At 39.0% G+C, this 27,959-nt stretch overlaps 2 protein-coding genes and 1 long non-coding RNA gene across 3 annotated transcripts; 1 reads left to right on the plus strand and 2 right to left on the minus strand.

Annotated features, from left to right (window-relative positions):
• Positions 1 to 546: 546 nt before the first annotated feature.
• On the minus strand, positions 547 to 23,288 carry LOC122640093 (ribosomal RNA-processing protein 7 homolog A). The gene is made up of 7 exons (XM_043833219.1): positions 23,283 to 23,288; positions 8,909 to 9,043; positions 4,787 to 4,906; positions 4,562 to 4,714; positions 3,708 to 3,805; positions 3,060 to 3,270; positions 547 to 815 (listed from the first exon to the last, which is right to left on the minus strand). Exons 3-7 carry the CDS (start codon positions 4,893 to 4,895, stop codon positions 730 to 732), a joined length of 657 nt encoding a protein of 218 aa, XP_043689154.1. The 5' UTR covers positions 4,896 to 4,906; positions 8,909 to 9,043; positions 23,283 to 23,288; the 3' UTR covers positions 547 to 729.
• LOC122640095 lies at positions 9,782 to 10,307 on the minus strand. The gene is made up of 2 exons (XR_006329623.1): positions 10,044 to 10,307; positions 9,782 to 9,926 (listed from the first exon to the last, which is right to left on the minus strand). It is a non-coding gene; the product is annotated as an uncharacterized LOC122640095 (long non-coding RNA).
• LOC122640094 (pyridoxal phosphate homeostasis protein-like) lies at positions 13,595 to 14,453 on the plus strand. Its single transcript, XM_043833221.1, has one exon. It carries the CDS (start codon positions 13,665 to 13,667, stop codon positions 14,433 to 14,435), a length of 771 nt encoding a protein of 256 aa, XP_043689156.1. The 5' UTR covers positions 13,595 to 13,664; the 3' UTR covers positions 14,436 to 14,453.
• Positions 23,289 to 27,959: the final 4,671 nt, after the last annotated feature.

A 27,959-nucleotide genomic window follows, 5' to 3' on the forward strand; every position in this document is an offset into this window, starting at 1 on the left:
AAAACCCTGTGTGAGATGGAATCGAAAACGCCTCAGGTTCAGAGAGACTTTTTCCCCCTTTTTTTTTTGTGGAGTTTCAGCTAGTTATTTTGGACAAATATTTGATACTTATTGTAACCTAGTCTGCACATGGCTTTGCTATGTTTTCCTGTTTAGGTTTATGCCTAATAGTTCTGCTGTGGACCTATGGGCACAGATTCGGTTTTCGCCTTTTTCTACTCCTTTTCTCTTAATAACAATCCCCCCCCCCCCCCACCAAAAAAAAAAAGAGACCAGAATCCCTTTCGCCATCACATACATATTCATGTAAAATAAGTGAAAATTCCCCTGCCCCTCCCCTTCTCCTTTGGTACATAAAACATGGGCAGGATAACAGAACATATTAGTTCACAACACGAAACAAGCATGAAAAAACACACCTTTTCATTTGAAGGAAGTTCTCATTGAAATAAATGCCAAGGGAGCAGCATATAGAAGATCAAATCAGCACTAAGAAATTTGAAGTTTGTATCAACCAATTTGGGGGAAATGGGTAGCATACTCACCTTAAATATGCAAAAAATAACAAATTCTCTCTGAAATTCAAGTAATTCAGAGTCATTTCATTGCATTCTTTTCAACACCTCACCCTTTCGGTAGGAAAAATTCTCTTCGGCTTTCACAATGTAACATTGAACATCCAAATGGGGTACTTCTGATGCAACATCCTCAGTGATGGGTGTGCATGATTCAGTAGGGCCGGAACTTCCTTGCAGCTCTCAACTGTTGTATCCGCTTTCTGTCCTGCTCAAATTTGCTCTGCAACATCATAATCTCTGCACAAGGAAGGAGTTCTGTATTTAGTATACATATATATCAGAAAAAATGACATCCACAGATATTTAAATATGAGAAGCAGATACACGGCTTTACAGGACTACATATGTTGAAATGAGGGAATTAACTAAAACTGTTAGAATACCAAGAGAGAGAAAATGCAGTAAGGGAATAAACAGCTTCACCTCATGCAATATGTAACCATAATTGTTAAGGCGCCTAGGCGAACCAAGGTGAGCGAGGAGGTTTAAAACCTAGGCGACACCAAAAAGGCGACAAGGCATAGTCTAGGCGACCAAGGCGACACCAGAATTCAAGGTGAGAGAAAGGCGCCTGGACGCCAAGGCGTCGCCTTGACAACTATGATTATGTAACATTAAACACAATATGCTAGCTAAATTAATGAAATTATAAAACTATAAATAATTACATAAGCGCATGAACATTGAAAATAGCTAAAAGCAAGAATTAAAACACACATACAAGGAGATTTATCCAATTGTTGTCTTTTTGCAATGTAATCTTGGTTGCATGTCCAAAAAAAATTTAACTAGGGCCGTCTTCGGTTGTCCAGAAACAAACTTTTACATGAATACTGTAGCTAAAGAATCAGTGTCCATTGCATGTTAACAGGTAACCCCACTATTGCAGGAGGCAGCCAACTTTCAAATGGACTCACTAGTCTCGCAATAATTTCATCATCCCTGTGACAAGACATCCGAGCGAATAGGCTTTGGTCTTGGGCCATCACTTTTTTCTACTATGAATACTTCCAAGTCCATGGCCATGAGCTGCAACCACATCCCAAATGCCTGCAAGAGACTATCAAGACCAGGAGTACGATATCACCTTGAGAAATTCTTCATTGCAAATGTTTCTAGCATAGTTCAAAAACTCGTTGAGATCTCGAAAATCTCGAACTGGTTGAGATGAAACTGCATACGGAATATCAAACCTGCATTGACTGATTAAGTTTTCTGAGTTTTCTGAGATTTCAGTCAAGTTTTATGAAATCTTGACTAGGATTGTTCAATGAACTTGGGTTGGGTGTTTATGTAATATGCATTGTTCACTATACTTTGTAGTTTCTACTTTAAGTCTTTACCTGTTTCTTAAATAATTATTCAATATTATGTGTCTTCATCCACTATTGCATAATTTACTTGTTTTACTTGCCAATTATGTCTCATAGCACTTAAACAAAGTGTGGAATAGGCAATATTATACATGGGTTCAACGTTTACTGCCAACCAAGGGTGCTAATCCAAAACACCAAATTGGGAGTTTTTTTTTTTACAATTTGAAGATTAAATTATGCTTATTAAGCCTAAAACAAGCTTCCCCTAAAATTTCGGAGCCAACTATGACCATTTGCCCACCGAAACATCAAACCAAAACCAAAAAAAAAAATACTGTCTCGCTGAGATCTCGAGATTTCAGTTGTCTCGACACCAAGTTGAGACGAGTTTTTGAACTATGGTTTCTAGCCATCTGCCAGACCTACTACAATATCCCATTTTAGTTGCCATAGCACATACCTGCAACTAACTCTACATGCATCAAACCTTCTGCTCTACAGTATGGTGCTTTTAGAATTTAGATTACAATTGACACAACTGTCAATAAGCAATTGAGCTGACAACCACAAAATGTGGAAGTACGACTAAAATATGATGGAGAGTATCAGAGATTTTACGGTCATTCAAGAATCTATTTAAGCTCCTAGACAATAATAGAGGAATTTGGATCCCCTAATAAATCTATTAAGATCTCCAATTGTGTCAAAGTTCTTCCCTAAGAGGCAACAAGCTTGCGCCAAACCTTTCTTCTAGAATTTGTTGGATTCAAGACAATCTATGACTTAGTGAAGATTTACAACTCTACTCAACTTACCATGTCTTATCCCAACCATAAATGGAGTCAACTACATGAATCCTGTTCTACCATTGAATTCCACATGATAAAAATAATGAATTTTCAGGATCCATGCCAAAAGGGTTGATTCAAGCTAATAAAAATAAATAAAAAGACATGGAACCATTAGATAGTTAAATGAAACCCATGAAGACAAGTAGACCAATCAGAAATCGAGGGCAAAATTCTTCAACTAAGTCAAAACCAAGATGATTTCCAAATTTATCCAGTTGTCAATTTTTCTCTCAGTATCTACTTTAGCACAAAGAGATGCCAGTTCACATTGAAGAAGTTGAAAATAAATCAATTGATGATAGTTTACACTGTACCATTTCTCTGAGCTTCTCTTCTCTGAAATCTGTAGAAGTCTATCCCAACGTCTTTGCTTTTCTTTTTGCTCATTTTATCGACCACAGCAGCCTGGGCAACAGAGCCCACAGTAATCCCACTTTCAGAATCTGTTGTTTTTTTCCTACCTTTATGATGTACCACAACAGTCCACCCTCCTTCTGCAGCTTGACCTTCTCTCTCTTTTCTTGCCTGTGTGTTTCACAATAAATTAGATGAAAACAAAAGTGAGGGCACTGTTATGAGTTGGTTTAAAAATTTATGAACTGCATGCAAAATACAAGGGGTAAGAGTATATAAATTGTTAGGATTTTATACCTATAAATGTATGGAATTATGAATATGATAAAAAAATATAAAAGCAGAAAAAACAACCATGTCCAAGGAACACATGACAGGTTCACACATATGTCATCTTATGACTAGAAGATGACACACACACACACACAAATCCTTATATACATAAAAAGGAACAATTTGCATGTATATGAAAACAAACAAAGAACACCAGAACACGTGCAAATGAGCCATAGATAATAAATTTTGCACGTGAACATAATCTTGCCCAGATACATCACTTAAGTTGCAAGTCGTACAGAAACCCCACATGAATGAAAGAAGAAATATACCTGTTCCTCCTGTGCCTCATGGGCAATTGTGAACTCATCAATTCTTTGCTGCAGTATCTTCAATCCTGGTCTACTTTGATGGTATTCCATTATCCACTCTGCAGTCAAAGAAGCTTCTCAGATAAGCATGGCAAGCAATGTAACTGGCAGATCAATTTTATAAGTTAAATGTTTCTTTTCTATTTTGTAAATACTGTGTAATTAAACACTAGATCAGTGACCTTTTATATGATATAGGCTATTATGTGAAACTTCAGGTTAGTATACATTGACTATCTTCTTCTTCTGTGGGTTCCTTTTTTGGAATTCATAAGAAAAAGAGTTTTTACTCGAAGAGAGTTGATTAATCCTCGAATAAGCATAATTATATAGATAATTGCGACAGAATTTTTTTTTTCTCAATTTTATTTTAAACAAAGGGAGAAGAGCATGAGTCATTTGGTGGTATGAGGTTCAGTAAGCATTCCAACTGAGGAAGTGATATTTCACCTTATACTTCTAATTAAATTTTTAAGAAGGGAAGGCGAGCTGAAAAGCATCAATAAGTACCCAATCATAAAATGGTCCCAAGTGATATATAGTGATACATTTCAAGCTTCCATGGAAATTAATTAACAAAAATGGGAAAAATGAAACTATATCCAGGTAAGCATTCTCCAGACAACAATGAGGATGAGTATTATCACCAACTCATTCTCCTTGAGCATAGTGGTGTATTTAAATGGTCTGTGCACTTAGATAAGTATAAATTTCTTTTATTTTAGGGCATATTGTTAATAGGCTATAAACGCCTCTAGCCCTCGTCCCTGGGGAAGCAAAAAAATATAAGGAGACATAAAGAGTTACGTTCATACTTTTCATTCCTTTTGAGCAGTCCTCATCCTCTGAAGAGATGTAATAAACTCCATCTTGGTGAACTGTATCTGCCTTTCTCTTTAACTTACTACTCATCTTAGATGAAAGTCGATCCTTCTTTTTATCTTTTGCAGCTTTCTTGGATCTATTAGCTAAGAACAACACCAAACAAGATATTCAGTTGCAACCCTCAAGGTGGTTAAAACAGAAGTCAGCAGGCTTACAAGTTTTGCTATTAATTCCAATATCAGCTTCCTCAGGTGCTGTTGTATTGTTCCCTATCTTGTTTTGTGTTTCAGTTTGACACAAATCTGCTGCATAACTAGAGTCCATCTCCCCAATGCCTGGAAAAAAAAAAAACGTGATAACACAATTAGCTTCCACAATGTTGAACAATAAAGGAAAAGAGAAACTTCCACATAAATCTTTTACTCATTCCTACTAGTCTCCTGGTTAAGAAAAGCGAGATGATAATTAAAGAAACAGAGAAAACAACTCAAGAGGAGCATTCATTCTAAATGCTCAACTGTTCTTAAAACAATCCAGGTATCCAGAGACATTAGGGTTTAGAAACCAACAGAAATTTCCAGAATCGCAGGAAAATAGGAACCAGATTCAAAGAAAACTCAATAACACAGGATCAAAGGCTCAGATATTATTGAAATTCTGATAAAAAATTAGTTTTATAGTGTAACAAACCCAGAACCTGTAACCAGTACCTGCAAGAGGAAGAGAGAGAGAAAGTGAGGGAGAGGAAGAGAAGGGACTGTTTTATATATATATATCCAAATACAAAACAGCAAGGACTAACTTTGCAGTAGAAGTCTTAGCCTTAGTCTAACTAGGAAAGAAACACAAATAACATAAAACACAAGTACTAAAATCTACCACTAAGATATACCATGATAGGGACGCTCCCCTTATCATGGTTAACTACAAACACCCCCTAACGCTGCAATCTTTAACATATAGGCTGAATACTGAAATCTCAAAGCAATCCAATGGTTGGATGCTATGATATAAAGATTCCTACTGGGATTAGGAAATCTCCAAACAGAGTTATAGGTTCAGAATAGGAGAAATAAAGTATCTAAGCGACCAGAATTCAGAACAGGGTAAAAAGTTGGTCGATGGGTGTCTTAAACAAAGGTAACAACATACTAAAATCTCAGCAAATTCTAATGGTGGAATTGGGAGATCTTGAAGAGTTTCACTTGAGCAAGAAAACTCAAGAACAAGAACAATCGATGGCCAGAATATGCTGAAATTGCTGGTGTACTAACGAAAGATTAATATGAACAATCAATAACCAATCGAGCCAATTATGAGTAGTCAAACAAGTAAATCAAAATCTGAAAAAAAAAAAAAAAAAGTGTACCAACCTGAGTTTCAGCAACTAAAATGTAAAAGTTACAAAAGGAAAGGAAAGGGTACTTGAAAATAGGAAAACACTCTATCTTCTTAACTAACTAGATAGGGTAAGTGTCCAACATGATTAAAACTCTACCCAATGTAGGAATAGGAATTTTATTCATATAAGACTTAATCAATCCTTAACTAACAAGGAAATGACAATAACTTAATAAAATAAAAAATAAAAAAACTCAAACTAACCTAATAAAGTAAGTCCCGTATTCCTACCCCCTACTCAAAATTTAGGCCCATTAACGAAGCCTATTACAAAGAAATGCATTGGACCAAAAGCACAACATGTATAGAACCCAACCAAATAAGCCCATTTTTGCTGATTTATCTGCATCAATTCTCCCCTCTTGAAAAAAAAAACTCATCCACGAGTTTTGTAGGATCATGGAATCAAATTCACGTGTACATCTAACTTCAGCCCATAATAAAACTCTGGCAGCTCACAGATATTAGGAATGTAATCTTCAACCTTGGGAGCCTTCTCATCAAAGAAGGGAGATGGAATCACAAATTCACCAAACTCCCTGGCAATAAGAACAGCATTAGGAATTGTCATTGCTACGTGACATCACTCTGGAAGTTGGCCTTTATTCACGACCTCTTCTTCCACTGTTATTTTGACTGTATCTTCTTTGAGCTCTGTGACGTAGATCTTCACATTAGAATCCTCTATCTGTACGTCTTCCGTCTTCGAATCATCAAGCACTGCCTCTTTATCATTGCAGGTCACCGTAATCTCTTCAGTTTCTTCCTCGACCTCAGGCTCCTTTTCGTTGACCAGTGTTCTTCCATCTTCCTTTGGCGATGCAAATTCGAGCTCAGCTTGTATTCATTATAGCGAAGAAGAGCTGAATCGAAGAACTCCAAAAACAAGCCTCCAAAAAAAAAAATTTGATTTGTCAGGGTTTTTCTATCCTGACATCGATTTAACAATCTTCAAAAACCAGGGATGTAGCACTCCAATACGCCATAAACAGTAGGTATAAAGTAGCAGAAATCACTCCATTAATATCCAGAGAGGAGTGGTTTTAAGCCATAAGAAGTACAGCTATAGGTGGCTGCACACCACAAGAGGGAATCGCAAGAAAGAGATCAGCAGAGAATCATAGGGGGGGGGAATCTGATCTGACTAAAAGTGGTACCATGTTAGTAAACCAGAAACTTATAATCAGATCAGATCATGGAGAGAAAGAGGAAGAGAAGAAGAGAAGAAAGAAGAAGGGAAGAGACGAGTTTCCGCAAGTCCCAATAGAGGAGAGAACCTGCGGACAGAATTAGTATATCTGCCGCAGGTCTGCTCCCTTATATAAATATAATAGAAGGTAAAAAATACAAAAGGACAAGTATGTCATTACATAATCGACCCTACTAAGGACAGAAATAAACATAAATCCAAAGACTGTTTTGCCCCTATAATAACAAATCTCAACAGTTTGATCATTAAACATCTTATGATTTATTTTTACCCCCTCTTCACTGAGCTAGAGCATCAAGTATATTAACCAATTGCTTAGACATCTCAACAGGTTCCGATAATTGCCTAACCATTTCAGCCAACTGATTTGCTATACTAGCCATGTCAGGGTTCCTTGGCTCACTGCTGGCCACAGTGCTGATGTCAATTGATGTGGTTCTAAGTCACCTAAGACATCAGGATTTAGAAACCAACAGAAATTCCCAGAATCGCAGGAAAAAAGGAACCCGAATCAAAGAAAACAACAGAGTCAAAGGCTCATATAATTAAGATTCTGATCAAATATTAGTTCTATAGGATAGAATAGAATACTGAAACCTCAAAGCAATCCAACGATTGGATTCTGTCCCATAAAATATTCCTACTGAGATTAGGAAATCTCAAAACAGAGTTGTAGGTTCAGAATAGGAAAAATAAAGCATCTAAGCAACCAGAATTCAGAACAGGGTAAACAGTTGGCTGAAGGGTGTATTAAACAAAGGTAACAACATACTAAAAAGGAAATAACAAAATTAAAACTCTATCAATTGTAGGAATAGGAGTTTTATTAATATAAGACTATCCAATCCTTAACCAACAAGGAAATAACAATAACTTAATAAAATAAAACACTCAAACTAACCTAATAAAGTAAGTCCCATATTCCTACTTCATCCACATAATTTAGGAAAACTCATTGGACCAAAGACCCAACATGTATAGAACCCAACCCAAGGCTTAAAATAAGCCCATTTTTTGCCAATTTATCTGCATCACAGAAGGAGATACAAAAAGATTGGGTCACAACTTAATATTTCCCACAATTAAGATTATTTTGGAATTTGACAGCAGCAGTAACATATTTTTCTGATATTAGCATGCAATTCCATTGGTATCTAGATGTTGCAATTAATTAGAATCCAAGATTCAAGCTCAGGAAGAACTAGAAAAAGAAACATCAAAACTAATGCATTCAAATGACCAGAGACTCACAGAGTACCTTTAAAAAAAAAAAAAAAGACATTTTACCAAGTCCAGACTTATCGTAAAATAGTAGGGTTTGGAATAAGTAGATTCAAATTAAAAAATAATAATAAACAAAAAATGTGACAATGCTACAATACAGTAATCAGGATGATCCAACAGTTTACCTAGAATGCCGTCCATTGGGGCAAACAGACCAATACATGAGACTGGTCAATGGTGTAAGATGATAAAATTTAATAATAAATACACACAAAATTTATTTTTAATGTGCATAAATACATGAAAATACAATATACTGTATCGGGACAAGAGTACAATTATGTGCACTTTCATATATTTATAACCAAGTTTGCACTGAAATTATGCATTCGGTTTATCTTTCAAACCAAAAAGAATTAAACACATGATTGAATTAAACAAAGAATTTGGGGTGCATGAAGATGGAAAAGAACGTCCTACTGTACAAGCCATAATAACACACATTTTGGATTTGCAGAGTTGTTCTCATTTTCATAACTTTTGCCAGCAGTAGCTTTACTTCCCTTCTCCTTTTTTCTCTTCTTCTTCGCCAATTTGTCCTTTGTCTTCTTTCTTTCTACTGTATTTGGCTCATCACCTGGAAACAAAAAAAAAAAAAAAACACCTGATAAGAACTACCTCTGTTTTCATGAAAATTTCAGAAGAACCCTATAGTGAACCTTAGTATTACAATCTGATTTGATCTACCATCTAAATTATTTCTTCATTATATGAAATAAAAAAGAAGGAAACAGCTTTAAACATATCAAACTTTCAGACCAGTCATTTAAATGAAAAAGTAAGCAAAGTATATCAGTTGTTGGATTTTAACCCTTTGAAATGCATAAGAATGTCGAGATGGATGAATGATTAAGATACTAAGGACAATCAATTCAATAAGCACTATCCAACAAAAAGTGGCAGCTACATAAATCATGCTTCACCACTCTATTCTATTAATGGCAGAATTAAAAATCGATGCACCAATAGGCCAACTTAGGAGTGGTCCCAATGGTTGAAATGATGAGCAACAGCCATCGATGGGAATGGATATGTGGAACAAAGACCAACGAGTGTACACATGATAATGAAGAGACAAACAGAAAGCTGGAAATGAGTTAGGTAGCTGATGCCAAGTAGTCGGGATGAGCTGAGTTTATTTTTTTATTCACAAGTTCATACAGCGAAAATATTCCCAGATGCCTCCAGTATAAAACAGTATGAATAAACAAGGTAAGTAGAGGTATCAAGCTGTTTAAGTTGTAAAATCACTTAAAAGATATTTAGGTTAATTGCTTAAAGAAAGATGTAAATGAGGAAAGTAAATGTACTTTTTATGAACTTTACTTCTTGTTCATCTTCACAACGTATCTGATTATGGGCAGGTGATATGACGAGATTTTCATTATCATCCACCTTCCTCCTCTTTAATTTAATCCGATCACTTTTCCGGGCTTTCGCTTCTCGAACAGACTTTTTATCTGAAAGCACAAAACAATGGAAATATGAGAAGAAACCCATCGGGCAAAATATTGTCCAGAAATAAAAAGGACAATAAAAACACAAACATAAGAGAAGAGGGGAAGGTGCACTTGTACCCATTGGCAGAGATAGTAATTAGCAGTCGCCGCCCAAAAGTCTTAGTGCTCACCCTTTACTTATGCTCCACCTTACTGATTCACCTCTGAAATATTTCCAATATATGAGTACCAGAGAGAGTCTTAATTTCTGATCTTAGCCTGAGGGGTAAGGGTTTTGGAGTTTGTAACAGTGAGAACTCGGAAAATCAATTCACTTGCTGGCCAGCCGATCCAAGTGGATCTCCTACCCGGCCAAGTCGATTACCGAGATATCACAAAATTAATATCCCTAAACTATAAAAGGAAATATAAAAAAGAAGGAAAAAAACAAAGAGAAGCAAGAGATCGTTCTTAAGTAGTATTATCGTAGAGCTATGAGTGCGAGAGGTATATAAAGCCACATAATAGGGCTCAGTAAGGGTTTATTAATATTTTCAAATGCAAAAATAGGACACAGGGATGATAAACCCAAAACACCCATCGTAATCAATGCACCAAATTATGTTATCTGCAAAAATGGTTAATGATCTCTTCCGCAACCTCCTTTGATATCATGAACTAAAACATGGGAAAAAATCGTAGAATTAAGAATTAAACAAAACGTGGTTACTGGTGGATAAAACCTACAACAGATTTTGAACTAGGGAGTTTTTTTCTTCAAAATAAGGGGATCGAAGCTACCTTGTGGAGGAATCGATGGAGTTGCAGAGGGAGACAAGTTCAGCAGTGTGTGCGAATGTTGGAAAAGGGAGTCGAGCTTCAGAGGATTCGCCTCTCTTGCAATGGAGTTACACTTAGAGGATTTCAGGCGTGAGAGAAGGGACTTGCGTGAGAGAGAACGGTTTTGGGTTTTGCGTTTGCGAGAGCAGGGTCTGGCGGCAGGTTTTGCGAGAGAGAATCACCTTCGTTGTTGCAGAGTGGGTCCAGCTATACCAACTATAGAAAAGAGCTGATGGGTTGTGCGTAGCTCGTGGAGGAGAATGGCGTGAGAGACGAGCCCCTTTTCACTGAAGACTATTTTATCGGGAGTAGTTTTAGGTATTTAACATTTTGATCTTTAATGGGAAATTTACATATACCACCCCTGAGGTTTGACAAAAAGATATTTTCACCTCTAGGTTTGAAAAATTCTTCGTGTACTCCTGAGGTTTGCAAACGGTAACAAATAAACTCATTCCGTCCGTTCATGACTAACATTGTCAAAAATTAGACTTGAATTGATGGAATTGCAATAACCGGATAAAAAAAAAAGATATTTTATAATTATCATCCCAAAATCTTTTGTATTTATGATTATCACCCAAAACATTTTGAAACAACTGTTACCCTCTCCTGTTGCATACTAATAACCAACTGACCCCCAATATTACAAACCCGTAACGAAAGAGGTTAGTCATGAGAATGTGCCATTGTCACGGATTATTTAAAACCAAAATGCCCTTTTGGGTGATAAATGTAAAATACCCCCACCCCATTACCGTCCCTTCTCCTCCTCCTTCTTCTCCTCCTTCTTCCATGGCGTCGGTTGAAGAGAAAACGGTGTAGACTAGGGGAAGATTGTACAGTGATAGAAGATCATAAAAATAAAATATACTAAAGGAGAACAAAATTCATCAGAATTCATCCAATACTTTTTTTTTATTCCTTTTTTCTCCCCTTCTTCTTCTCCTTCTCCTTCTCCTCCTTCTGTTGTTTCTTCCGCCGCCGCCACCACCATCACCACCACCGCCACCCCCTCCAGCCCTTCTTCTCGGCTCGTCGTCTCTCTGCTGTCTCTGTGGGTTTCTTTCTCTCTCTCTGTGAAGCAGGAAAAAGGCAAAAATGGACATCAGCGAAGAATCCATGGCAGCTCACAAGCCAACTTTCATGGATTTCTTTCTCTCTCGCGCGCATAAGAATTCGGGGAAGTTTTGGTCGGATTGGAGCAGTGAACAATCGGTTTCTAGGAAAAACGATTTGGGTTGTGGTGATGTGAGAGACGAAGTGGGTTTTGAAGAATCTGAGGAAAGCAAACGATCTGAACCTAAAAGCATGGATTCGGATTATTAAGAGGCGTCAAAATGAAGGTTTTGAGTCTCGTTTACGCCAAATAGGTCGTCGTCGTCCTATTCCATTCTCCACCCCTCCAACGCCATTACTATAAAGAATCAACCCTTTTCCTTCTAAACCCAACCTCTCCTTTCTTTCTCTCACTCTCTGTATCTCCCCTTTTCCCCATCTTCTTGTGCTTATCATTTTTTATTGTTCTCTCTGTGTGTCTCTCTGCTTCTGTGTTTCTCTGAATCTGATTATGTTAAGATTGTAAGAAATCAACTGACTCCACCGCCCAAACTGAGCTGAATTGAGAGGTCCAGTTCTCTAGGGTGGGTGAGTGAGTCTGCAATCTTTAATTTAGAGAGTATTTGGTTTTATCTATCAACATGGAGAAACTTAATTTTGTTAAGAACGGAGTAGTTAAACTACCTCCAGGTTTCAGATTCCATCCAACTGACGAAGAGCTCGTGGTTCAGTATTTGAAGCGCAAGGTGTCTTCTTTCCCATTGCCCGCTTCAATCATCCCTGAGGTCGATATTGCAAGCACGAGCCATGGCCTCCTTCACACACATAAAAAGAGGGAGGGGAAAAAAGATCTGTATAATCCATTCTCCCCAATTTCAAATAATAACGAAACAGGGCTTCAACAATGGCATTCCAGTATGGCTCTAAGCCACTATAAACTTTCTGACTTACTGAATCAAAAAGACCATGAAGCCTGCAAATGGGTTGAGTTTTTTGCATTCCAGAATGAACTCGAATGGGCTTCGCTGGGAATGATTTCAGGAGTTGTTATTTTGGTTTCACGAGTTTTTGCATTTTCCCCCTGATGAATTTTGTTCTCCTTTAGTTTATTTTATTTTTATGATTTTCTATCACTGTACAATCTTCCCCTAGTCTCCACCGTTTTCTCTGCAACCGACACCATGGAAGAAAGAGGAGGAGGGACAGTGATGGAGTGGGGGTATTTTACAATTATGATCTTAAAAAGGCATTTTGGTCCTAAAAAATCTGTGACAACGGCACACTCTCACGATTAACCTCTTCTGTTAGGAGTCTGTAGCGATGGGGCCAGTTGGTTATTAGTATACAATAGAGGAAGGTAACAGTTGTTTCAAAGTTTTGGGGGGGATAATCATAAATACAAAAGATTTTGAGGTGGTAATTATAAAAAACCTAAAAAAAAAAAAAAAAATCTGCAACTCATCTTACCCAAAATGGATTCAACATGATTGATTTTTCGAGGTTTCTTCCCCAGAGCACTTGTAGAACTTTGATGGCCACTTCCTCTATCTCCTTGGAGAGGGTTTCCATTTTCTGGCTGAGACAAGTTTTGTTGTTAATAGAAATTAATACAAGGAAAAATGATAACCCTAAAGAAGATATAATGAAGTCGAGTTCATGTTTATTATTACGTAACTTGGAATTATTAATTCTTTGAGAGTGTGATTTTACCTGAAATTTGAATATCCATTCGGCCATGTTCCCTCCATTACCGACGTCAAACCATCGTCTCTACACCAGACGAATTCTTCACTGGCATCGAGCGGGACGAACCAGAAAGAGACAGAGCTAGGAACAGAGGAGGAAGAGCAGAACTCTGGCATGGCTGCTCCCGCCATGGATAGTGCAGCGGTGACGAGTCTGCTTTCGGTGTTCCACCGAGTCCAACAAGCAGCCGAGAGATCAGGGCGCAAGGCCGATCAAATCAAGGTGGTTGCCGTCAGCAAGACCAAACCTGTTTCTGTCATCCGCCAAGTCCACGACGCTGGTCATCGCTGCTTCGGCGAAAACTACGTCCAAGAGATCGTTGAAAAAGCACCTCAGCTTCCTGATGATATCGATTGGCATTTCATTGGGCACTTGCAGAGCAACAAAGTTAAAGTGCTTCTCTCGTCTGTCCCAAATCTGGCCATGGTTGAGAGTGTAGATGATGAGAAGATTGCAAATTATCTTGATCGGGGAGTTGCAAACATCGGAAGAAAGCCTCTTAAGGTTATGGTCCAAGTAAATTCCAGTGGAGAAGCATCAAAATCAGGAGTTGAACCATCAGGTTGCGTAGAACTTGCTAAGCATATTAAGCTTGGATGCCCGAACCTTGAGTTTTCTGGACTAATGACAATAGGGATGCTGGATTACACATCAACTCCAGAGAATTTCAAAACAATGTCAAACTGTAGGCTTGAGGTTTGCAAAGCACTTGGAATAGCAGAGGAAAACAGTGAGTTATCAATGAGGATGTCTGGTGACTTTGAGCAAGCGATTGAAATGGGCAGTACCAATGTGAGAATTGGTTCAACCATATTTGGAGCTAGGGAGTACCAAGAAAGAGACAAACTAGCAATCTTTGAATTGGTGGCTCTAGCAAGCTTTTAATTTGATTTGATATCATCTGAAGTTATTAGTTTGTTGAAATCCATTTTACTATCGCATCTCGTGGGCAAGCTGGAGGAGAGAAAATATGTGTATTTACTAATTCTCATTAATCATTTTTATGATCTCTCTTTATTTAAACTGTATGACTGTAATCTGAGCTTTCTCTTTATTTAAACTGTATGACTGTAATCTGAGCTTCAGTTATCTGGTTAGCCTCCAGTACTCAGATTACATTGAACAGAAATAAATAAACTAGTGAAAAACTTTTATTATCCCCCAAAAAAAAAAAAAAAAAAATCTTCATTGGCATCTCCATCATCAGATACCTCTTCATCGCCTGAGAATTCCTCGAATCCGAATAATTTTTCAGACGATCTCGAAGCAAACGCTTTGTTCTCCGGTGATAGCCGGAATATTTCAATGGCGGCAACCAAAATCGATTGGAATGAATCTCGAGAGATTCCATGGTTAACGATCTGAAAACAGCCGACCGCAGCAACAGATTCTTGAAAGTTTAGGATATTGATGGAGTTATCGTCGTCCATGGACATCAATGATCGGAAGTCGATCTAAGGCAAGCTTTGGATCGAGATTTGTCGAGGGAAGAGGAAATCGGGCAAGACGAGAGCAGGAACTCGAGTCGATTGCCCCAAGAATTCGGTGAGCTCGTCATCGTTTATCATACCAAATCGATGACTACTTGCGTTGGCGATGGGAGAAGGTGGTGGAGCTCGGAAGTCCGGCGGCCTTCCTGGTAGAGCTTCTGACGATGCTGCTTTGGGGAAGATGAGTTGCAGATTTTTTTTGTTTTTTTTTTTGGGTTCTTCTTAGAAAGGCAATTCCGTCAGTTCAAGTCTAATTTTTAATAGTGTTAGTCATGAACTGACGGAATGGGCCTATTTGTTACCGTTTGCTGGGGATACGCAGAATTTTCCAAAACTGGGGGGGGGGGGGGGGGAATATCCTTTCGTCAAACCTCAAGGGTGGCATGTGTAAATTTCCCATCTTTAATTTGTGCCGACGAATGGAAGCAGCTTCAATTTGATATTTCTCAATTCTTGATCTTCTCATGTTTTTCCAATCGATTCAATTTTGGAGAACACAAGATTGGATCATGTATGCCAAATGTGTTTTCATTCTATATGCACTCCTATAGAACAAAAGAACACCAGAAGCACTCTCTAGGAGTGTTACCGGAGTGTTACCAAACGGGACCTAAACTATCTTTTTCTCTCTCCCCACCCTAGCAAATCTCTCTCTCACTCCTCGGATCCAGATCCTTTACTGCCGAGCTGCTCGGACTAGGATCCTTTGTAGTACCGGTGGCCGGCATTGCACATCCGACGGCACAACAGAGGCTAGGTGGCACACATGGCACACATGGCCTCCACTATGCCATCGGATATGCACTGCTACCCTGCTGGTATTGCAGAGGATTTTAATACCGTGCTGCCCAGGCATAGTTAGGTGTGCAATAACCACCTTACCCCTGCCTGAGAGCCTTGCCCTAGTGGGGACAAGATGATCATTGTACACCTCACCGTGTTTTGGTAGCACGGTCCTACGGAACAGCTCAACAATGGTCGATCCAAATTGTTCTCTCCCACTTTTATTTCTCTGTCATGCCCCTTGCAACTCCCTTTCTCCCCAACCCATTGCAACTCTCTCTCTCTCTCTCTGGCTCACCCACCACCCTCTTTGCCATTACAGCTGAAGCAACAACAGAATAAACCATGGTGAAATGCAAAAGTACAAGCTTGTAAGGGTATTTATGTAATATCCCTTCATATGTTCTACTATAATCCTACTTGTATTAATGCTCAAGCTGAGAGGGGCAATCTAGTAATTAGTCCATCTGACCTAAACCCTAGTTTTTCTATAAAAACTAGCTGGAGGCAGCAGTCTGGGTATTCCACAGTAGATACTTAGGGTGTAATGCTTTAAGCAACCTTGTGCTTAAACCCTAACCCCTAACAAAGCTTCCCATTAAAGAACACGTCCGTTGAGAGCGTTGTAACTAGATCTTCAAGCCTAAACTCGAAACAAGAAAGAGGAAAAAAATGGAATAGAACCAAATATAAATAAATAATTTGCTACCTAGCTCTTGGCCTCGTTGTCCCTACTCCCTATATGTGAAATCTTTGGGTTATCAAGAGCATTGCAACTCTCTCCAAGATGAATTTTTTGAATCTTTCCTCTTCTCATTTTTTATTTTTTAGGTGTTTGCATACATTTTGGTACGTGAAAATTTCCCAAAAAGTTTTTGGTTTACCATATTATTGTGCTAAACCCAATTCACTCTCTCTTGGGTTGCCACACAATCTAACACACCGAACACTTGTGTCCCAGCATTGAACCAGGGATTTGATGGTGCATAGTTATGGATTAATCACATCTATAATGAAATCACATGAAGTGAGTAGGGAAATTTTCTATCACTCCCCTAAAGTTACCTTTTATTCATTTAAACTCCCGTGTCAGAAGTTCCACATCGGATTCCCCCAAAAAGTGAACTTTTATATCTCCTTCTCCCTTGTTGTTCTGAAAAGACCAAATTACCTCTCATTTTCACCACTTAACTTTACATCTCCTCATTTCCAAATTTTGTTTCTTTGCTCAACATAACACAAATTTTTGGGAAAGAGAACGCCACCCGGTCGAGTAGAGCACGCCACTCCTATGCCCTGATACAAGGGCATGTGAAATGACCATCGATGTGCCCCTGAGAACCCCAAAATGACCAGGGGTGCAGCGATCATTTCGCACGTCCCTGTGTCCTGATACAGGGGCGCGGCATGTCTCGCACGATCGGGTGGGGTTCTTTCTCCCATATTTTTTTTTACTTTTTTGTTCTTTCTTCTCCCTCTTCTTCTTCTTCTTCTTCTTCTTCTTTCTCCGGCAGTTGTGGGAACCATCCCCCTCCTCCTTTGACTGCACCCACACTCCACCCCCTGTTGCAACCCGTGACCATCCCACCCACCCTGCAGATCCCGCTCCACCCTCACCCTCACCTTCACCCTGTACGACCACTCCTACCCACCATGCAAATCGAGTAAAAACGTCCCACCCTCCTCTACCCCGTCCCATTTGTTTTTCGTCAGCTGCAGAGGGGGGAGAGAGATAGATTTGCTCAAAACTAAATTTGCATTTCCGAAAGAGATATATATATATATATACATGAAAAGTAATTACTCGCCACATAGATGAAGAGGATCAGTACTAGTTCGGCAATCAACCCATATGCTAGCTTAGGAGTTGGGGAGGGAGATTAATGGAAGTTGGTTATTTTATAAACCTTTTATTAATTTTCTTATCCATTTAGATTTGTTCTGTCAAGTCAAGCAGGAAACTTATTTCACTTGGACACAAATGATTCGATCCTTCATTCCATGAGACTTTATTAGCCTTCTCAAAGGAAATTTACAATTATTTTGAGAAAACAGAACATGTAAAGATTCAAGCCCACCCTACATTCCTGTTGAACTAATAATAAACTTTAGACCTTTAGATACTACTACAGCCACTCTAGTAGCAAACAGAGTGTCTTTCTCTGTTCTGATAATATCTAAAGCTACTTCACTCCCCTCTAACTGAATAAACCTTTGGGTACGATTAGAAGAGCCGATTCATGTTCAGAAAACTCCTAAGGAGACCAACTCCTAGCTAGTTCAGTTTTTCTCCTAATGGTGGATGTGGAGTGTGGCGGTCATTGGCTCCTGATCCTACATAATCCAGTTTCTCCATATCCATCCTGCCATTGATGAGTTCTTCTTCCCAGGTTTCCTCTGTGATTCCCTGAAAAATAAGTATGTATTAATTGAATCTGACTAGCAATTCGAATTTATTTTGTGGGTCTTAACAATTCCACAAGAACCTCATTGCATTGATTTTGCTAAATACCCTGATCACCAAATTTGTTAAATACCTGATAGTTAGTCTCCAACTCTGTAAGAACTTGAGAATTGGACAATAGACTTCTAGTCCCTGTAACCACAAAAATAAAAAATAAATGCTTATAGAGGAAATAAAGAAGAGAAAGTGTGAAGTCAACAAAAAAAAAAAAGAGAAAGCTTAAGGGACATTTACTTGCTACTGGGACAGCATTCAAGGAGAGAAGGTGAGAGAACCCTAATAGAGTAACTAGAAGATGAAGCACAGAGACTGCCATGTCTATAAACCTTCGTTGCTGTGGTTTTTATCAGATGGAGTTGCTTCTCTTTTTAAACCATTTCTTGTTATAGCCTCTCTTCAGATGTACTTAGTGGTGGTACTGTGCACACGTATCATTTCTTCGAAGTCAAAAGGATGAAAAGCACAGAACCTCTCATGGTGGCTGGTCTGCCTAACTTGTTTTCTATACTTTACTGGTGTGAATCACATAGATGTCACCCACCATGGAAGTGGAGAGTGACAAAAGGCTAACACAAGAGCTCTCACCCTAATTTAAGTCAAAGGTTCTACAATGCCTAATCTGTAACTGTAGTCTCTCAAAACAGTAACCACTGCATGCTAATCACTCAAAACAGTAACCACATGTATCTAATCTGTATCTGTGGTATAGACTTTATATGAGATTCATGTATCTGTAAAATGGAGTAACTGTAGTCTCATATAAAGTCTCTCAAAACAGTAACCAGCATTCTTTTTCCATGTTGATTCCCCTATGCGTGCTCCACTGGCCCCTATGCTGGTGCAAGGGTTACGTGATCAGGCTACGATCTCTTGCACAATCATTATTATTCCTCCTTACACGTTCGACGGAAGGAAAATTTGATAGTCTTAGTATATGGTTACACAGAGCAAGCTCTTCATCCAAAAATAAAAAGAGGTGAGAAAAGGCAACATCCTTACAAAAAGTGTTGAACTTGTTATATATCATTAGGGCAAGAGTTCTCTGTGGGAGAGTGTGGCTCCTGTAATCATGTGGGCGTCAATGGGATAGAGTGCGACAGCGTCAACTGGGCGATCAATACCACCATTCATAAAGGGTGGTACGGTCATTTCACCCCCACCATGTGTTTGAGAAGGTGCACACACCCCATAGAGAACTTTGCTCCATATCAATATGAATGTATGGTATTAGCATCTGAGGGACCCTCACTATTGCAGTGTGCTGACTGCAGATTCCTTCACTCTTTTTTTTTTTGGTGGTAAAAAAACAGATTTCTTCTCACATTAATGTCGTGGGAAACCCCATCTGCATGCCAGAGCCAGACAGACTAGCCAGCAGACAAGAACGACCTACCATCAATCGGCCAGAGAGTCAATCTTCCTCGACTGACTTGAAATTCTTGAGTTAGGGACTCAAATTCATGAGAGGGAGAAGTCTGGGAAAGGGAGAAACAATAGATGGTAGGGGTGTCAATAAAGCCCGCTCGGCCCGAACCCGCCCTGAGCCCTGCCCGGACCCGACCCTGATTTTTCAGCCCGAAGGGCGGGTCAGAGTTTAAAATTGCTTGACCCTGGCGAGGTCGGGTCGGGATCGGGTTTAAGCCTCGGATTAAGCCCGGCCCGCCCGACCCGACCTGTATTGTTTATAAGCATGTTTATATTTTTATATATACAATATATACTTATATAGATATTTATATTTATTTATATTATACTTTTTCTTTATCCTAACACTAAAGAAATAAAAAATAAAAAAACACTCAAAACCCTCAAATCCCTATCACATTTCACTCACCCCATCTCTGTTCCTTCGCCGTTTCTGCAATCTTCTCCAAATCTTCTTCAAACGAAACAGCCTAAATGGCTAAATCCGTTCTCTTTCCCTTCTGTTTCTCTTCTCTTTCCCCCTTCTCTTTCGCTTTTCTTTCTTTTCTCTTTCCCCCTTCTCTTTCCCTTCGGCCTTCCATCTTCCCATTGTGCGATTTACGCAAATTATCCCCACATCGAAAAATAATAGGGAAGAATCGTTGAACTGAAGGAGTTGAACATCTGCGCCTTGAAGGTGGCTGGAAGGGAAGTTGTAAGAACCCTCTGTGATGTCCGGATATACGGAATCTTTGGATTAGCTTCATCTATCGTTCTCGTTTGGACTTTGGAGGAGAAGGGAGGAGGAGAACGCAAGGCGAGTTTGGACCAATTAGGTATGTCCGATTGTTCTTCTTCTTGTGTATTTTCTCTTGGTTTTGTCCTCGCTCTCTTCTCTTTGCTATTTCTCCTTTTTTTTTCTTTTCGTTGGGTTGAACCCTAGAAGGGTTTAATCAAGTTTTAGAGGAAAAAAAGGGGTGGTGCCGTGGTGGGCGTTTTGTGGGAATCGAGCAGGTGTTTTTTTTTTTTAAGTCAAATGGGTGTGGTGATTTTAGGTGAAAATTTAAGAGGTTATCCGGTTTGGGGTCAAGTAATTAGATGGGAATGAGAGTCGAAGGGAGGAGTGTTTTGCTATGGAAGTCCGGGGTTTTTGTTTGCTTGTTTGTTTGTTCATTTGTTATAGGCTTACACAGGGGTAATAAAAGGAGAATAGGTTATTCTTGTTGGAATCGAGAAGGGGTTGGGGAGATGGGGCTGTTGTAGATAAATTTTTACGACTCTACTGTGGCGAGGCCAAAGGCATGGAGGTGTAGGATGTAAAAGCAGAGATCTCTTGAACTTTTGAATTAATGGATGGAAACGGATACATACCAAATCCAGGTCTTTTCTTAGATAATTTTCTTTCTTAAATTTATTTTGGATTATTGAATATTTTTGTGTGGCTTTTAGGAACCCGACTTTCGGGTTAGTGTGATGGTATGAACATGTTTGATTTTATTTGCGAGGACTTGTAATGCTTGCTCTTATTTTTCTTCTTGTAATCCATCTTCTATCTTTTGATTTTCACGGTTTTTCTTTCCTGTTGCATTTGTACATAATTAAGCTTAGAAAGGAGCGAGAATGGAGAGAAATTTCAGATCTCAAGCTAACGAGAATACGAGATTCATTGAGTGCACTTGTTTATAATCTTTTCATTTTTTGCTTTAAATTAAGTTAAAATATTTTACTTGCAAGAGGTGGAATATGACAATCGCAGTGCGGAGACAATTTTAAAATCTTACAATCGATCAACTTTGGCATAGTAAAATTACGGGCATAACAACCATTTAAAAAATAAAAATAAATTAAAGTCAAGTCGATTCGAGGGATAGGGTCAATCGGGGCCAACTGCCCTGAGACCCTATCGGGTCGGGTCGGGCCGGCGGTTAGGAAAAACCCTGGCGGGTCGGGTCGGGGTTGAGGATTTCTTGGCCCGCCAGGGTTGGGTCGGTCGGGTTTAGGTTAAAGCCTCTAGGGTCGTGGTCGGGTTTAGGCGAGGCCCCAACCGACCCATTGACACCCCTAATAGATGGCGGATGGAATCACCATCCTTGTTGCCATTACTAAAGAGCTTTTGCCTTTGATATTAGAAAGGAAGGATAAGGCCTTTAATTTCAAGAAAGACCTTAAACGGCTCCAAAATGTAAGGGTATTTATGTAATATCCCTTCATATGTTCTAATATAATCCTACTTGTGTTAATGCCTAGGTTGTGAGGGGCAATCTAGTAATTAGCCCATCTGACCTAAACCCTAGTTTCCCTATATATACTAGTTTGGAGCGACGATGCAGGTATTCCAAACTAGATACTCAGGTGTAATGCTTTAAACAACCTTGACGCTTAAACCCTAAACCCTAACAATCTTAAAGCATTATTATTTTCATTTCTCTACGATCAAGATCGGCTTTGGATTGTTGGATTTTCGGATTCATGTTCGGCTTCGAAATTCACAAATCTGATTTTGGAGATTGGTTTTGCAATTCTGATTTTATTGGCGTTTATCATTCACGGCAAGGTGACCTATGCGATCGGCTTTGGATTTTTGATTCTACAATTCTGGTTTTGATTGGTTTTGGCGTAGGCATATCATTCATGAAGCTTTCGTGTCAGGTGTTAATTGCAAAGTGGAAACCGCGGTTGATTCCTTGAATCGAAATTATGTTTGCGCCTTTCACACTTTGGTTATCGTGCTTCTGTGTCTGTGAAAGAGAACATCCAAATTTTGTTTATTCGTAAGCAAACCCCTTTTGTCTTTTGTGTCAGAGATATTCGTTTGACAAAAGACTCTTGATTGCAAAGAAGACCAAAGTGAGAGAAAGCAATTTATTAGCTTTTGTCAGGCTGATTTGATAGATTATAAAAAAAAAAAAAAACATTAACTTGTCAGAGAAGGACGTTTGCTTTTGGATTCTTTGCTTTTGATTCAATTTCAAAAGCCGAAGTGGTTTCCAGAAAGCTTTCTTCAAAGAGCATCGATTGGTTTTTCTTTTTTTTTTTTATTTGAGAAAAGGATAAAAGCAGTTTTTGGCAGAAATTTATTTTTGGGTTCGGCCATTATCTGCGAGCAGCCAACATTCGCGCTAGCAGCCTGCATTAGCGTGTACGTTACAAGTGTCTACACCGCTGCATCGTCGTTATCTTTCCTCCGCTGTCTGAATTCAAGATTCTCCATCTCAGGTGTGAATTTTCCTTGAAGTATTTATTTTTATTTAAATTTTTTACTTGGGCATACAAACAAATCACTTAACAATGGAGAAACATGTTGTTCTAATTGAGATGATCAAATTGGAAAGCTTTAGTGGCTCTGAGTTCAGTTCTTGGAAAATGAGGACTTAGTTTGGACTGAAGTATCTCAATATTTTCTACACTGTAGTAAATACTTTTTCTGATTGTACGGACCTAATTGAAGCCCAATGGATAAGTGATGAGGATTTTTGCAAAGACTACCTATTGAACTGTCTGTCAGATAGGCTGGCAGAGACCTATAGTAAATATGAGTCTGCAACAGAGATTTGGAAAAACCTAGAACCCCAATTCAAAAAAGAGGAGGACCTATCAAAAACTCACTTGGTTGACAAGTTTATGGACTTCAAGTTTCAAGAAGATAAGGAGATACTTCCACAAGTAACAGACTTTGAGAACTTGAAAACAAAATTGAACCAAGAAAACATCCCTGTTGTTGATGCATTCTTAGTGGGTGCAATTATCTTTAAGTTACCCTCTACCTGGCATTCCTTTAAAACTGAGATGCACAGAAAGAAAATACAAGTGGGGCTGGATGATCTGAAATGGTTCATTAGAATCAAAGATGAGAACAGAGCCAGGAATAACTTGGAGATGGTGAAACAACAATAGGCATCTGCCAATCTGGTTTCACAACCCAAGAAATATCCTAGGAAGTCCAAGCCACCTAAGAAAGAACCCCAACAGTTGGAGGTCAAAAAGACTAATTTTAAAAAGAGGGGCAAGTGCCGCAACTGTGGAAAATGGGGTCACTATGCATTTGAGTGTAGGGGTCCTAAGAAAGGGAACACTGACACACCACAAAAGGAAGTTTACATGCTGGAGGACAAGACTGAGGCTACTAACTTTGTTACCACGGTTGGCAAGGGTAAGAGGTTGGCCAGTACATCTTCAGATTGGTGGTTAGACTCTGGAGCGACTTGTCATGTTTGCAATAGCAAGGACATGCTCACTGATGTTGTTCAAGTAGCAGAGACTGTCACTGTTGCAAATGGAGACGTCGTGGAATTGGCTCAACAAGGGATAGCGAACCTGGTTCTATCATCAGGTAAAATATTAACTTTGAAAAATGTTAAAATCTTTCTTGGTTTTGAAAAGAATTTAATTTTCATTGGAATTTTACTTGATGCTGGCATGTCTATTACTTTTAGTAGTGGTAGAGTAACATTGTCTGTTAACTTCTTTTATTTTGGATGTGCTTATAATTTGAATGGTATGTTTAGGTTGAGTTTAGCTAATGAGACAATAAATCAGGTTAACCATAATTCACTTGATCCCAAAATACTACATTGTAGGTTAGGACATGTGAACTATAGAAAAATGCTCAAACTAGCTAAAACTCATAATTTACCATTAGACACTTCAATCAGATTTAACAGATGTGAAGTGTGTGCTCAAACCAAAATAACTAGAAAATCGTTCAGACCAGTTTCTAGGAGCACTCAACTTCTTGAACTTATACATTCTGACATTTGTGACTTTAAAAGTTACACAACTAAAGGAGATCGGAAGTATTTGATAACATTTATAGACGATTTTTCTAGATATTGTCATTTATACCTGTTAAAATCTAAAGATGAAGCATTTGAAAATTTTAAAATTTTCAAGAATAGGGTAGAAAATCAGTTGAACTTGAAAATTAAAAGATTTAGAAGTGATAGGGGAGGAGAATACAAATTGACAGAGTTCAAGGAATTCTGTGCCCCTGTAGGCATTATCCTTAAAACTATTGCTCCTTACTCACCTTAATCAAATGGCATAGCTGAAAGAAAGAACATGACGTTAACAAAGATGTTAAACTCCATGTTATTGACAGCTGACATGCCCTTTTGCTATTGGGGAGAAGCAGTGTTGACTGCAAATCACATTCTAAATAGACTATTACATTCAAAACTGACTTCTACACCTTATGAACTATGGCATAATCATCACTGTAGATATGACACTCTTAAGGTTTGGGGCTGTATAGCTTATGTTAGGATACAAGACCTTAGGAGACCTAAGGTGGGAACTAGAACAAACACTTGTGTATATCTAGGTTGTGCAGAAGACAGTGCTGCAGACCGGTTTTTGGATCTATCAACCAATGTGGTGATAGAATCTAGGGATGTTATATTCTTTGAGGATAAATTCCTTAGAGATAAAAGTCGACCTTGCACAGTCTGTGAAGTGATTCTGAGAATCACCTTTGGAATCGAACCAATTGTTTCGACACTACTCCCACAATGCTCCTTGAATCAGAATCTAGAAGAGTATCTACTAGAGATCGAGTACCCAAGAATTTTGGTGAGGATTTTGTGACTTACCATTTACAGGCTGATCCATCCACCTATAAGGAGGCGATGAGATCTAGGGACTCACTGTTATGGAAAGAAGCCATTGATGAGGAAATGAGCTCTTTAATGCAGAATGAGACCTGACACCTTGTTGATCTGCCTAGAGGGGCCAAGACAATAGGGTGTAAGTGGGTACTGAAGATGTCATGCCCCCATCCCAACAAGGGATAAAATACATTATAAGGGGTGACTAGGACGACGATTGTCATCCTACTAAGCTGCCAGGATCACTGACACAGTGTCCCAACGCACAGTCATAAATAATATTAAAACAATATAATATCAGAGTGCGGAAAGAAAAATATTATATTCCAATTGATCAATAGTTTTGGGGAAGCGTATAAAATCAATAGTTACAAGATGATCAAAGCCTAGATGATAAATACGTAGTTAATCCATTTTTCATTACCATCTAATAATGATCAACAAGGGTATAACAGTAAATGTTTATACATGGGCCTACGCCTAAAATAAACAAAAGGGGAACAAGTCCCTAGAATTCTCACGGCCCGTAGGTACAATTGTCACAAGGACACCCGTTGCCATGTTCCTCTAACACAGCTTCCGGCTCCTCCGTACTGCATCATAATCTAAAAATTGTGAACACGAGGGGTTAGCTCTCCAGAGCCGATGAGGGGATGGGGATGCACAAACACACAATTCACATAGTCCAATGATGCATGCATATGTTAAGTAAATTTTCCACCTAACATCACAACTAAGTCAGAGGTATATGCTACTGTGACAACTCGGGAGACACTGTGGGTCACTTAACTTATCGCCACAATGAAACCTCAATTGTCACCTGGGACCTACGCCAATCGAAGCCTCCAAGACCACTCAGTGGCGGACCCACGATAACCAATACTACTATGACTGGCCTCTCCCACCTCCACAGAATCCGTGTATGCTGATTACCAAACACCTAAACCCCTGTTGGTAAGGGTCGTAGCATAAGGGTGTAAAATCCTAGCCACAACTACATGCAAGTCCTATAGTCCCGAGAGGTAATCCGGGCGCATCAACTTTTCATCTGGTTTAGTGCCCGGTTACCAGCACGGCACGGCGCATACAGTTCAACATGACATTCAACATAATTTTTTCATAAATATATATAGTATCCGGGGTTCCGGCACCGGCACCCACCGGCACCGAGACCCATCAAAGTAAAGCATCTCCAATTAACATCATAACATTCATATATAAAAATATGCAATATGCGCAAGCATGCTTAATAATTTATAATGATGACATAATATACAATGCAATAATAATATCAAGCCCAAACAACCAAACCCACTCACAACGTATACGCCAAGCACCAAGATTATCAGTTGTCGTCTCGATCAAGCAATAAGCCACAAGATGAATATATTAACCTAAACAAAGAGTGAAATAAGGTTAAACGAGCGAAGGGAAAGGATCCCCAAAAGGTCTCCCATAATCACTTAAGTATAAGGTTTCAGAAACAAAGTGGTTGCAGGAGTGGTTTCATGCCCAAATTCTGCAACCACATGTAAATCCTAGGAAACCAGGGGTTCATGACAGTTTTAGTCAAGGTCGGTTGCGAGATGTGGTTTTAAAAGCGAAACCGAGTGTAAATCCGAGCTTCACAGGGGCCTTCTCGGGAAGGTAATTTCAGGGTGGTTTCTTGCAGTCTGAAACCACATGTAAATCCTAGCTAACCAGGGGCTTAGGAAGGTCTGCCAAGGGTGGTTGCGGTGTGGTTTCTCAGTTCGAAACCACATGTAAAACCACATACCTGCAGAATCGAAAATTGACGGGTTTCTTGCTATGGATTCATTTTCCAAGGGGTTTAAAGGTAGGGGGCTTCAAGAAAGCTTCCTCCTAGGTCCATTAGGGTTCTAAGACCTCATTAGGTCCATGTAATCCCATGGATTTAAGAGGAAAAACAAAGATAATCTAATTTATGACATAATAGGGTAGAAACCTTAAATTTCTCAAATGGAAAGAGATTGCTTAGGCTTAGAGCTTGTAATGGAGTGAAATAACTCCACCATAGTCTAAGTTTAGAGGTCTAAAGAGAACCCTAGGTCGAATCTCTCCCATTTCCCAAACCTCAAAACTCAAAATAGATGAAGAGATGTGGGTTTCAATGGCTTACCTTCCCCAATGTAGAAAAACTCCACGTAGAGGGCTCCACAAGGTGAGGTTCCAAGCCTTCAATCAAGCTTTTCCATTCCTCCTTCTCCTTTTCTCCTTCCTTCTTTCTTCTTTCCTTCTTTCTTCTTTCTTCTTTCTCCTTTCTCTCCTCTTTCTCTCCTCCACGATTTAGGTTAGATGGGAGAAGAAATGAAAATGAATGCTTCTCCCCCCTTTGTCTTATTTATAGAAAATGGGCTTGGGTCCTTTAAGTTAAATGGGTCAAATAGCTAAATGGGTACTTTAAGTTAAATGGGTCAAATAGCTAAATGGGTGGATCCAAGATAAATGGGTCATTAGGCCAAATGGATAGATTAAGTTAAATGGGTCAAGAGGGCTTAATGGGTTGACCCATGGTCTTATTTAGGGTAAAGGAATGGGTTAACCCATCTTTGGGTCAAATAGAGTCAAATGGGCCCTCAAGTTGAATGGGCCTCTTAACTAAATGGGTTTGCCCACAGGTTTCAAATAGAAAAGAACCCACTTG

This window comes from Telopea speciosissima, chromosome 9 (assembly GCF_018873765.1).
Source record: "Telopea speciosissima isolate NSW1024214 ecotype Mountain lineage chromosome 9, Tspe_v1, whole genome shotgun sequence".
Taxonomy (NCBI): Eukaryota; Viridiplantae; Streptophyta; class Magnoliopsida; order Proteales; family Proteaceae; genus Telopea; species Telopea speciosissima.

Excerpts from the sequence above, each read along its gene's own strand:
- LOC122640093 (XM_043833219.1), bottom strand. The coding sequence starts at position 4,895 with ATGGACTCTAGTTATGCAGCAGATTTGTGTCAAACTGAAACACAAAAC. Across the intron at positions 3,271-3,707 it reads ATGAGGCACAGGAGGAACAG|GCAAGAAAAGAGAGAGAAGG; the intron begins GTATATTTCTTC and ends TGAAACACACAG. Across the intron at positions 816-3,059 it reads AAGAGAAGCTCAGAGAAATG|AGATTATGATGTTGCAGAGC; the intron begins GTACAGTGTAAA and ends TTCCTTGTGCAG.
- LOC122640094 (XM_043833221.1), top strand. The coding sequence starts at position 13,665 with ATGGCTGCTCCCGCCATGGATAGTGCAGCGGTGACGAGTCTGCTTTCG.